The 14,055-nt window shown below is 32.6% G+C and overlaps 1 protein-coding gene across 1 annotated transcript; it reads right to left on the minus strand.

The window, feature by feature from the left end:
* Positions 1–6,714: 6,714 nt before the first annotated feature.
* On the minus strand, positions 6,715–12,466 carry LOC139516707 (pro-resilin-like). Its single transcript, XM_071306963.1, has 3 exons — positions 12,382–12,466; positions 9,415–11,054; positions 6,715–8,047 (listed from the first exon to the last, which is right to left on the minus strand). Exons 2-3 carry the CDS (start codon positions 11,035–11,037, stop codon positions 8,036–8,038), a joined length of 1,635 nt encoding a protein of 544 aa, XP_071163064.1. The 5' UTR covers positions 11,038–11,054; positions 12,382–12,466; the 3' UTR covers positions 6,715–8,035.
* Between the last annotated feature and the right edge of the window lie 1,589 nt (positions 12,467–14,055).

Here is a 14,055-nt window from a genome sequence, read left to right on the forward strand (position 1 = left end):
ATGCGATATATACACAGCACGTGCTATAACCAATAAATGGAAGAAAACAGAACAAGACAGCACATTGACAAACAAACAAAATACTTTAAAATACATTTAGGAGTGTGGACAACACGAACAACCCTAAAACTCATGTGATCCAAAAGGGAAGTGGTTCCTCCTCTACGAACATAACTCGTCGTGTTGTTCATATCAAGTTACGTTGAGATGATAAGTTGTCGGATTTTAGAGACATAATAAATAGAAAAAAAGAGAACGATATAATAACTACGTGGAACATTTTTGTAACCAAATTCAAGAGACCAACATCTAATTGCTTGGCTATGAACATCCATGAACAAAATTCCATCGGATATGTTTAGAAAGTGTAATATAAAAAAAAAACATAAATATTAACTAAGACAAAACAATATGTCGTTCTCAGGTAGATCACAATCACATAGGACAAGGCAACACTGTCGAAAACATTTAGGAGTATCTAAAAAACAACATTATAAACTATTTGAGTTCGTAGTCTGTAGATCTAAGAAACACACAACCATCAAATATGCGGATGTTTTCAAATTCTAAATATTTCATGGACAAATAGGAACAATATCATTAAGAGAGCCAAATAGGGATTGATTGTTGAATTTCCCATTGTTATCCTCCCCTCATTTTAAAGAGAGACGAAATATACCAGAGGGGCATTCACACTCATAAATCAAAACTGACAACGCCATGGCTAAAAAAGAAAAGGACAAACAGACACACAGAAGTACATAAATAAAGGCAACAGTAGTATACCGCTGTTTAAACTCATAAATCCATGGACAAAAAACAAAATCGGGGTAACAAACTAAAACTGAGGGAAACGCATAAATATAAGAGGAGAACAACGACACAACACTACAATGTAACACACACAGAAACGGACCAAGCATCGGACAAAATCCCACGAGAATAACAAATATAACATCAAAACCAAATACAAGAATTTGGGATAGACAAGTACCGTGACACGTCTTATCGCAATGTCAATTTACACTCAAAAATAAGAGAAAACAAACGACGCAACGTTAAATTGTAACACACACAGAAACGAACTATAATATAACAATGGCCATATTCCTGACTTGGTACAGGACATTTTTAAAGGAAAACACAACATAGAAAAATAAAGATTGAGCAACAAGAACACAAACAAAAACTGTAGGTGATCTCGGATGCTCTGGAAGAGTTAACAGGTCCTGCTTCACATGTGGCACCCGTTGTGTTGCTAATATAAGTTAATCTCGCGAATAAGTTTAATTCGAAGCATCACAATCGGGAAAACAGGAAGACATTATGGATACAATGATTTAATCATATTGGACATCATCTGTGAAACCTAGCATTTTATAACTTAATATCGTTGTCAATAAAATGGAATTGTATGCGACTGTCAAGTGGGAAGTGAAGCTAGTTACAAAACCGGTTTAATCAGGAAAACAGGACGAGATTGTGGTTACAACGATTTGAACATTTTCGACACCATGTGTGATACCTAGCATTTCATAATTACACATCGTTGTCAATAAAATGGAATTTTATGCAACCTTCAAGTAAGAGGTTTAGGAAGTTATATAACCAGGTTTAATCCACCATTTTGTACTTAAGATAATTCCTTCACCAAGTCAGGAATATGACAGTTGTTATGAAGACGAAACGGGCGTCTGGCGTATTAAATCATACTCCAGGTATCTTTTATAACTATTGTTATCTATTCGTTTGATGTGTTTGAGCTTTTTATTTTGCTTTGGGACTATACGTTCGCAATTTGCCTAGCGGTTCGGTATTTTCATCATTTAATCATTTTTGTATATATTTTTGTAACTAGAACAATTTAGAATAATGATATGATGGTCGAACGCTCATAAAAATATCCCTGTAATTTTTTTCAAGTATCAGTAAATGAGTATCTAAAAGTCTTAACAATGACAAAAGCTTTTAAATATATCCTTTAATTTTTTTCCATTTAAAGATTTAATTTCAATGTGTGTTTTAATCTTCGTTACAGTTAATGTTGTCTTGTCTTGTGATTTAGGTTGGTTTTCTAATGACTAATTCTAGGTCCTTCATCTCTTTATTAGTTTTGGAACTTCAATTTTTAATATTTTGGAATCAAACATCAATGAAGATACAGCAATATTTAAAATGCGCATCTCGTTCACTTAACTTTTTACGTTTATGTTAGTATTTGAGTATTGCACAGAGGTATAGTACTGTTGCCTTTGTTACGTCTTTGTTATTTCATAAAGCGTTTACATTCTGCCATTGCGCTTTTTTGCTACAAGTCAAATCTAAGAAAACATAAAAACTGAGGCATATATCAAGCCTCCCATCAGTTATGGTTTAATAGAAGAGGACAATTTCAAACTCTTTTTCCAATAAAAGAAACGCCATTTCCTTTGTCTCCGTATTTCTGATTGAGTGCTTTGATTGTCAGACGATTTTGAAACTTACTGATTTGTTCAAAGTAAAGTTTTTTTTTCAAACATTAACATTTTGTCCTCTTCATATTATTTTATCTTATTTTCTCTAATTGGAAGTAAAATAAAAAGCAATATGAAGAAAGACGGGGAGAGGGAGACAGATAATTAGCATAAACGGTAATGATATCATTTACGCACATGTACCAATTTTGTTGTGTATTAAATTATTCTGCAACAAAAGATAAATGTGTTCTTATTTTATGGTGCGTAAACACCACTGACTACATTTGTCGATTTATATATCATTTGATATCTGGCGGAGATGTGCAATAATATCATGTTGGGCCTTGTGCTGTCGTTAGTTTACGACGTTCGCTCTTATTCTGCAGTGTAAATTTTACTAGCGTATTATTTTTATTTTATTTAAGCGTTTCTCTGTCCTGATTGTTCTTCTGAGTTATTGTACTCCTGTCACGTAGTGTTGTTATTTAACCGATATGTGTTAACATTGATATATAAGCGGGAGGTTTGGCTGTCTATACAACCAGGTTAAACCCGCCTTTTTTCTTTAAATGTCCAAGTCAAGAATATTACAGTTGTTATCAAATTGTCCGTTTCTGTGTATGTTGGCGTTTGTTTTTGTTGCAGTTTAGTGTTTCTGTGTTTTCCTCGATTTAAGTTTGTAACCCGGATTTTTTTCTCATTCAATCGAATAAGGATTTTTGAACAGCCGTATACTACTGTTGCCCCCATTTGTACATTACATCTTCTAATCATATATTTAATTGTATTAAAATCATTGTAATCATTTTGTAATCATTTGTACATGTGGAGCAGGATCTGCTAAGCCTTCCGTATCATCTGAGATCACCCCTAGTTTTTGGTGTGGTTCGTGTTGCTTATTCTTTTTCTATGTTGTGTCATGTGTACTATTGTTTGTCTTTTTTCATTTTTAACCATGGCGTTGTCAGTTTATTTTCGATTTATGAGTTTCTTTCGTCCCTCTTTTGTACCAAATTTAACTTGTGATTATTATGCCTGTAATGGGCGTTTTTAATTGACAATAAAATATTATATTTGATTTGATTTGATCTTATTCGTATTCTTATTTGGAAAGTTGCAAACGCAGAAGTAAGTTCAATTACACAATATTTAAACTTGTTATTTACACACAAATGTATTATTTGAATCGTGGATCGTGCCAGGTCAGCCCAGAAGATAAAATTAACAATCGCAATAAACTATTACATATTAATTTTCATGTTGTTCTTATGTCCGTGTGGGTGTAACGGTCTTCGATTTGTTTGCATAAAAGAACACTACCAATTAAATATAATTATCTTTGAATACATGTCAGATTGACATTAATAACAATTACAATTGATTAGAAAAACAAATATACAAATATGACGTACACAATGATTAATATTATCTTCACGTTTTGTTTTCTTATGAATAATCTGTACAGTATACTCATTCAACTGCTGAATTCTTGTCCAGTATTCCAGTCATTTAAAACGGATTTAAAAAAAATCATACCGATAGTCAATAATCAGATAGATATGTGGTATTTTGAAAAGTCTAAGAGAAATTAGCAAAAAAAAAACCAATGTCGTCATAGTTTGTAGTATACACGTTTGTTTTTCTCTTTCCTATTTACGTTTTTTTTAATCCCATCTTTCCAATTGAATTTAACGTAAAGTATAAGTTACTACCACAGTTACAGTTGGGTTTGTTTCATACCTTAACTTGCACATATAAATCGACAGTTTTGGCATATCAAGAACTGAATTTTACCACACCAGAAATAACTTCAATGTTCTTTAACCAAGGAATACAAGAAGATTCATGTATCTGCGACAACACCGTATTAACCAGGTATATATTATGGCATCAAGAAGTTAATTTCAATCAAACGCAATATAATTATTAAACACGCATAGATTGATACCAAGTACAAACACTTTTAGTAAATGTCTAGAGTTGCCAGATAAAATGTGGTTCATGTTCATTAAATATTGCAAATGACTCGTCTTTTTTCTTTGATATAATATTATAGCAAAAGTAAGATTAAATACGCTAAATAAAGGCAACAGTAGTATACCGCTAGTCATAAGCCATAACTCGATTAAGAGAACTCAAATCCGGGTTACTAACTAAAACTGAGGGAACTTTTATTATAGTACTTGTTATATATTTAACACACATTGTTAATCTAAATATTAATCATCGGTCAGTTGGTATCAAGACATATTTGTTAACATTGTCATAACTAATACATATCGGAAAATTTTGAAAGGAAAATTTGAAACAGTAAAGAAATCATGTCTAAAAGAAAAAAGACTATAATCATAACCAACAAAACTGAACAGATCGAACATCCAAAACGCCACCAAAATAAATTAAAAAAAAAAACGATTCCTAACACTATCATTTTCCACAATTCAAACACACATCTCGAAATTAGTATAATTCCGTAACAATTCAATTCTGCTATACGCAAAGAACATTTGATTGAAACATCGGTTTGTGTCTCTTTCTAATGAATTTGATAGATTTGAGCATGGGTAAATTACTGTCGCCATATTTACTGTAAATTCAGAAATTATTGGGTGCATTTATTATTGCGATTTCGTCATTTTGGACTTAAACGCGATTCTTATGTTTACGATTTTGAGAAAAATTCTGTTTAATTCATATCAAATATTTCAAAATGCGATTTTTAATTATTGCGTTTATAACTCTGTCGCATTTTTCGCAATAATAAAAACCTCGCAATAATTTCTGAATTTACAGTATACGAATATTGGACCAGAAAAATTGGTACCGTTAATGTTATTATAGAAATAAGCATTTTGTCGAAAGCATTATTAAAGACAACATTCATATACAGGGTATGATGTCACTTCTATAAATCAAAATATCAAAGATATAATACAGATAAGAATGTAGGTTCTAAGAAGCTCAAACATCAGATGGATATATTTCCTTTTTAAAGATTTGTAGAAAGTTGTATTCTTTAAACTTTAAATGTGACGTCATCGTGCATTGGTCGTCTTTTTTCATGACGTTACAATGTGATAATTCAGAAGACACAAAGAAATGATTACGTCCTAATTAGTTTTCGACCAATCATTTGCCGAGAACACATGTTTCGCATACCGATCAAGAAAAATAAAAATAGCGCAAAAATTAGAGAAATTATAATTTCTGATGAGAATAAAAGTTTTCCAGTTATACGTTTTTTGTGACATTTTTTCAAAGCTTCAAATTAAAAAAAATATTTTTTTTTTATTCGTAAATACTTGTAAGATTAGGGATGAATCTTACGGTCAACAGGAACCACACGATTTTATCTACAAAGTTGAACTAATTACGTTTCTATTTGGGTTTTTTTAAATCTATATTCTAAGGAGACCTAAAGCGTTGAAAATTCAGCGTAAATTCTGAAATTCTTTAATCGGGAAAAGCTTAATATGTATGATTCGTATATAATAGTTTGCAGCTCTTAGTACTAGTACATATAGTACTCGCAGTGAAGTGGTAATGTTCTAAAGAAAATTTTGATTTATTTTCTATACCAAGCTATACTTTTTTATGTCATACGTTTTGTCTGCATCAAATCGTCAATTGCACTCGAGTCATAACCGCTGGAAGGCTTAATCGATAAAAAAAAGATACAACAAATGCAGCGCATTAGAAACCAACAACTCTTTATGAAAAAAGCACACATACACGCTTGTACCATGACATTCAATAATAGATAAAATTGAGAATGGAAATGGGGAATGTGCCAAAGAGACAACAACCCGACCATAGAAAAAAAACAACAGCAGAAGGTCACCAACAGGTCTTCATTGTAGCGAGAAATTCCCGTACCCGGAGGCGTTCTTCAGCTGGCCCCTAAACAAATATATACTAGTTCAGTGATAATGAACGCCATACTAATTTCAAATTGTACCTGCACTGTTCATCGAATTGTAATTTCATTAATAAAGTTGCAACCTTTTTGCTGGTCGGTGGAGAATGAATATTTTCAACTCGGTTGCATTGGTCCATTTCATTAATAAACTACAGCCATTTCAGAGTTACATTATACTGGATCAGTTTGGATGATATATTTTAAAGGATGTACAGTATGCATTGTTTCTGTTTGTCCAAAATATATCACTTTTAAGGATTCTAAATAACTTTTTTTTAGCTTTTTGGAAACTGTGTATTATACACACCAAAAAATGGATAAAAAAAATAGTAACATTACTCAAGCCTTTAAAAACTATATTTATTATATTTATAAATGAACAAATTAATATAATCTGGTCAATTTAGATCATTTATGATGACACTGTGATATCCTACATATGTTTTCATTGACATATTTGACCTAATGGTCATTTTACACATAGTTTTGGACAATAAAGATATGATCAACAGCCCCACCCATATAAGATATTTTATGCACATTAATATCATTGTAAACTACATCTTCAAGCAAAATATTTTTTCTGGTTAAGCTGTTGCGCATATCTAACTTTAAATCACACGATCTTAAAATGGGACTATTTCAGCAGGGTATGCAGATTGTCACTAAACTTCAAGTTTGAAGCTTAGATTTGCATATTAAAATTACAAATACTGATGTTTGACAGACACATATCGTATGAATATTCAAATGGTATCATTTGGAATATTCATGATATTGTCAGGGACCAAACAAGTGACCTTCTCCTTTTCACTTTTTATTTATGTACTTTGATAACCTTATTGATTGATTGATTGATAGAGTTTAAAAGCCTCTGAACACTATTGGCCATTGCGGCAGGCAATGGTTTTTCTTTTTTTATGTCTGGATGAAGTCATTGTGTCCGTACTGACGGAAACTGACAATCATCGTCAATTAATATTAGAGTCGAAACATATACAGGAGAATGTGACTCTACCTGTATTGTATTTAAGGTTGATGCCTCATTGACATTTGTTTAACAGTTTTTCTTATCTATGTGTAAATATAACATTTGAGTCCATCTCAAATTTACCTGTTCCTCTTCGGGCTTGATTTCAAAATCGTAAATACAAATTGGTTTTTTTTTATCAGCTCATACTTATTGTTCATTGATATTTGTAAATTAAAAAGATATTTTTTTTCAATAGTTCCCTCGCACATTTTATGGTTAAAGAACAAAAATGCGAAGAGCAGCAGTTGAGATTTAGCTTGTACTAAGTCATAGAAAAAAACAGATGTTTCCCATTCGTTCTAATTCATGCTTGATACAGTCTTACGTTTGATTTTGTCAGACGTTATGGACTTTCAAGTTTTTTTATTTACTTTGGAGGACCATATTTGTTAATTCTTTTTCAGCTAGGTAACTATATCGCTGAGATCAAAGGAATTTTATTTATTTAATTGTAAAAATCGATGTAAATCTGTCATTTACACACGTTCAAACATAAAGTACATATAACATTCAAAATTGTATTCGTATAAACAAAACCGAGGTACATAAAAAAAATGATAATACAAAAACTGTCATGAATTGGAACCAAGCACATTGTCTGTATTTATCTTTATTCTCTTGTTCATTTTAATATCCACCCTGAAAATAGAAAACATTCAAAATGCAAGAATATGAAAAAAACATTATTGCCATTTCACAAATACCTATACATTTATACGGAAGAAGCATAGTATTGCATCTGTTATTGAAAAATAAGGTTTTCAATTTCAATTAGCGAAAACGTTTTTCACCATTTGAGGTATTGCGATTTTTTAATAAGGAACCCGCGCTGCTTATAGTTTTGAGAGTCAGGATTGCATAGATTCATTGGTGGAATATATAAACAAATGAAGTGTAAATGATAGCCGAATCCCTCAGAGATAAACTTTGATTGAGGGGGGAGATGGGAAGAAAGACGGTGAATTTATTTATTTTATTTAGTTATTTTAATCCTTTTTTTTTTATCATTATTGGAATTTACAGGATCACATCTTGATAATGTACTATAAGGCTGTAAAAATGAAATGTGTATTGGAATAAAAGAAATATTTTCTTTTTAAGATAAAAAATTATCCCATTGTGGTTAGAAGTGTCCATTTATGCACAAAGGTATGACATTGCAACATTTTCAACTTTAAAAATAAGCTTATCTTATCTTATGGTTTAATATCAAAGCAACGCATTGTGTAGTTTTTTTTAAATATTTATAGACATATGTTCTATTTGTTTGGCTTTATAAATATTTTGATATGAGCGTCACTGATGAGTCTTATGTAGACGAAACGCGCGTCTGGCGTACTAAATTATAATCTGGTACCTTTGATAACAAATTAAACTATTTCGAAATCATCTGAGTATATTTCTCTATAAATCTAATTAATATTTAAATTCGATACGTTTCATCCACATTTACGTTTTGACTTCTGAGTAAAATTAACTACGAGGCTATTTGTCATAACTCTTGATCACCATAAGTGACATTGCAACAACACTTAATGTGTCAAGATTGAAAAGCTCGAGTGACTAAAAGTTCGCAAGAAATGTTATCGACACTATTGTTGTTAGGCAAGATTAAGTATACCGAATTTGATGTGTTTCAGTTCTATGCATGTATCATCCGTCCTTTTTACTTGTAATTTCAATGTAAGTATAAAGAAGCTACACATAAAGATGCTCTAACAAAGACTGCATTATTGTTTCATAAGGAAGCAATTTCAACAAAAAATATTTTATTCTACATAAACTTATAATAGATACCAGGATTAAATTTTGTAATTACGCTAGACGCGCGTTTCGTCTACAAAAGACTCATCAGTGACGCTCGAATCCAAAAAAGTTTAAAAGGCCAAATAAAGTATGAAGTTGAAGATCATTGAGGACCAAAATTCCAAAATGTTTTGCCAGAAACAGCTAAGGTAATCTATTCCTGAGGTAGAAAAGCCTAAGTATTTCAAAAATACACTTACCTTTCGTTTTTTGTAACTATTTCCGTACGACTTTGGTTTGGCATATCCATAGGTAGGTTTTTTGTTATAAGTTTTTCCGTATGCTTGAGGTTTTGCATATGTTTGTTTAGAATATGTTCTTGGTTGAGCATATACTCTAGCGTAAGTACGTGGTTTTGCATATGGTTTAGGTTGTCCATATGGTTTGGGTTTTCCATAGGGTTTAGGTTGTCCATAGGGTTTAGGTTGTCCATAAGACAGTCCATATGTCATTGGTTTGCCATATGACTTCTTTCCGTACGTTACTACCCCGTATGATTTTTTGGCGTAAGTTGGTTTCCCATATGTTTTTCTTGGCTGAGCGTATGGCTTTGCATAAGTTTTTTGCTTTTGGTAAGATTTAGCATACGTTCGGGGTTTATCATATTTCATTCCATACGGTTTTGGTTTGGCGTAAGGTTTAGCATAGGTTTTTGGTTTTTCATAAGATTTTCCATACGATTTTGGTTTCTCATAAGATTTTCCATATGTTTTTTTATCATATGATTTACCATAAGATTTTGTACTTGGTGGATCTTGTGACATTGGAGCATTATCAGCTGGTAGCGGAATTGTATCGATTATATCAACAAATTGCCCATTAGGATCAGGTGATAAAGATCCGCCTAAGGGATCAAGCGCCAAAGGATCTGCTAATGGATCAGGACCGCAATTTGGTCCTGGACAACCTCCTGGAGCTTGACCCTGTCCGGGTAGACTCTGACCTCCCATTGATGGGTCCAGTAAAGGATCTACACAACCTTGTCCTTGGCATCCTGGTTGACCTGGATTTTGACCAGCCGGTGAAGCCTGTCCAAGTGGATCTGCAAAGAGAGGATCGAGCCCATTTGGTTGTTGTTGCCCTCCTCCTTGTCCTAATGCTGCATTTTTATCCATAGGAATGATTAGGTAGGCTTGTTGTTTACCTTGTCCTCCATTTCCAGATAACAATTGAGATATGTCAAAAGGAAGATTTCCGGCTCCACCACCACCACCACCGCCAGCATTTCCACCAGCATTTCCTCCACCATTTCCACCACCATTTCCACCACCATTTCCACCAAATAATTGTTGTATGTCAGCAGGGAGGTGTCCGAACTGAGCAGGATCAAGTCCTCCCATACCTCCTTGGCCACCTGGACCATTCATTAGTTCTGGATATGGTGACATCCCTTGTCCTCCGCCTCCACCTCCTTGGCCGGCTCCTTGATTGCCGCCTTGACCTCCTCCTTGATTGCCACCTTGACCTCCTCCTTGGCCTAATCCAGTTATTATTTCAAATTGTGGACCATTCCCTGCACCACCTTGTCCTCCTCCAGGAAGATATATTTCCTGGATAGGACTGTTTGGTCCTCCTCCCTGTGATCCTACTGGTAGATATTGTTCATAGAGAGGTAGATTCCCTCCTCCTTGACCTCCTTGACCTCCTTGACCTCCTCCTTGACCACCTTGACCTCCTTGACCTCCTAGCATCTCCATAGGATTACCCCCATTTACCAATGCCCACTCTGGTCCTTGATATTGTGGATATAAAGGTTCGGCTTGTTGTTTTTGGCCATATACAGCTGTCAAACAACACCCGACTAATACGATGAACATCCTCATTTTGCAAGGAAGAGGTGCTGAAAAAGGCAACACATTTTATAAGAATAATAAAGTATACATCTCCTATAATTTGTGTGTCATGTCACGAAATTGTTTACTCCCTTCGACTGTTAAATTATTCTTCCTAAATTCTACACAGAATAATTACTTAGAACCTGGATTGTCTAACGACCCATTCTAAATGACTTTTAAACTGAGCGGGAGGTTTGTTTTGTCAACATAAGTCAGCTTTTCAATGTCCGGATTTGTGACAGTTGAAAAATACTATTGTTACGAAACACCAAAGTACTAAATTAACAATTAATAAAGTAATAATAGTCATATAAACTTATGACATTTTAGCGATTTTTATAGTAAAATCACCACTATATCATGGCTCACCTAGTTAATGATAAATAAAAATAACACCTTATTAGCTTTGTTCGTTTGAAATGCTTTTTCTTTTGTTGCGTCCATCAGGAACGCTCATGCCAAACCCCCTGGAAGCCAAGGATTTATGAGATCTAAACACGTGGAAAAATATATGAATAAAATGAACGTAAAAAAGTTTATTTAAACGTCTCTAGACCTTACAATGTAATAATAAACCATTGTAAAAAAAGTTTTTATAAGTCGAAAAAAGATAGAACACCGTGCGATCTGGTCGTGACGTTGTGGAATGTCTACTGAAAAGACTTCAATTTAACTATTCAAATCTATTGCATATAACAGCTGACGATATGGGATGGGTTTTACTCAATGTTGAAATTTGTGTAATAAAAGCCGATTATTTTTTAATGTTTGATAGAGTATGTATATACTCATCAGTGACGCTCAGATCAAAACAGTTATAAAGTCAAACAATTACAAAGTTGAAGAGCATTGAGGACCCAAAATTCCAAACGGTTGTGCCAAATACGTCTAAGGTAATCTATTCCTGGGATAAAAAATCCTTAATTTTACGAAAAATTCAAAGCTTTGTAAACAGGAAATTTATAAAAATGACCATATGATTGATAACTATGTCAACATCAAAGTGCTGACTACTGGGTTGAACAGGAAAAGACACGTAACATATTTAAAACCTACACCAAAATATGAATAGATAAATTAAAAGATTTTAGCCCATGGATATTAATCATTGATTAAGTTTCATTATCACGCATTTATTTTATATGACATTCTGAAACTTAAATATCAATTAATATCAGATACCCATTGAATTCGTAGTAAATCAAATGAGGTATTATATTGGAAAAACTAATCCAAAACAATTTCAAAAAGGAATGTCTTAGAATATAAATGGTCTTTTACAAAAATTTCTTTCTGTAATTTATAATTAAATAACAAAATATGAATACTTACTCCTATGTGTTAATATCACCTATTGTAAGATGATTATATGTTTTTGCTGTTTAAATACCTTTCCTTTTCATAAAGAAGGCTGTCAATCACTTCTGCTTTTATATTAAATTTTAATTGAATTAATTACAATTTCATCATTCAAATATGCAAAAATCTTGATTTAAATACACATGCATAATGTTTTAAATAAAAATTTACTATTTGATAGGAAATGTGTCGCAAAATGATGAGCATTTAATTGCTGCTTTGTCATATTTGCATATTAAAATAGTTTTGTCATCTTCCTAAGTATTTAATAATTTTCTAGGTGCAATTATCAAGAATGTGTTGTTGTTATTCAGAAATATGATGGAATCTACTACTGTATTGTGACGATATTGCTCGATTACTTTTTGGTGAAGATAAAACATGCATATTAGTATTAATGGTACCACAGGTACTGCATCAGATGGGCATTTCAGCAATAGATGTCTCTTCAGTAATTAAACTCATCATAGATACAGGACTAAATTTTGTTTATACGCCAGACACGCGTTTCGTCTACAAAAGACTCATCAGTGACGCTCGAATCTAAAAAAAGTTTAAAAGGCCAAATAAAGTACGAAGAAGAGCATTGAGGACCAAAATTCCTAAAAGTTTTGCCAAATCCAGCTAAGGTAATCTATGCCTGAGGTAGAAAAGCCTTAGTATTTCAAAAATTCTAACTTTTGTAAACAGTAAATTTATAAATATAACCATATCAATGATAATTGAGTAATGATAAATTCCTAAAGTGAAGGGAAGGAGTCGTACAGAATTTTAATATACGTTTACACTCTTAAAGAATAGTATTGCATATTAACTTTCCATTCTAGGATATATTTTTCTACGAATTTTCATGGAAAAGTGACACAGTTTCATTCGTAAAAGAATTTCCTTTCAAAAATGTTTTGGGAAATTGCATTGTCTATATTTAAAGAAGTTGAACCTAATGAACTACTATCGTGTATTAGTAACGCGTATTGATTGCTTAAACGTGTTCCTAAAACAACAATGAAGACATATTGGTGACCTTTTGTTGTTGTGTGTTCTGTGGTCGTGTTGTTGTCTCTTTGACACATTCCCCATTTCCATTCTCAATCTTATTAATAATGTTTTGTGAAGTAAAAAAAATAAATGCTTTTGAACTGATTATGTAAACTGTATTCCTCTCCGTTTCGTGGTTTTAACCAGGCACTTTTATTCCTTTTCATGGCATACTACCACATGAAGATTGGCCTGAAATAGACAACATATGAATTCATCTGTCTATCAATCCCAAGATATATGAAAATAATATTACCGTATTTGTTATTATAGTTGAGCATGTAAGTTAATAAGTAAACTTTATATGAGAAGAAAATACCACCTCTAATTAGTTATCAAAGGTACCAGGATTATATTTTAGTACGTCAGGCGCGCGTTTCGTCTACATAAGACTCATCAGTGACGCTCATATCAAAATATTTATAAAGCCAAAACGACAAATGTAAGCTGCAATACTACAAGGAATTAGTTCTCAACAGAATACATTCCATTTTAATTATCCCATAAAATTGTTTCCTATTATAGTGATATGGGGGTTTTCGTGCGTTTGTTTAATAGTATACTGTGGATTCATTATTATTCGTGGGATACCAATTTTCGTTGATTTCG

Source organism: Mytilus edulis, chromosome 3 (assembly GCF_963676685.1).
Source record: "Mytilus edulis chromosome 3, xbMytEdul2.2, whole genome shotgun sequence".
Lineage (NCBI taxonomy): Eukaryota > Metazoa > Mollusca > Bivalvia > Mytilida > Mytilidae > Mytilus > Mytilus edulis.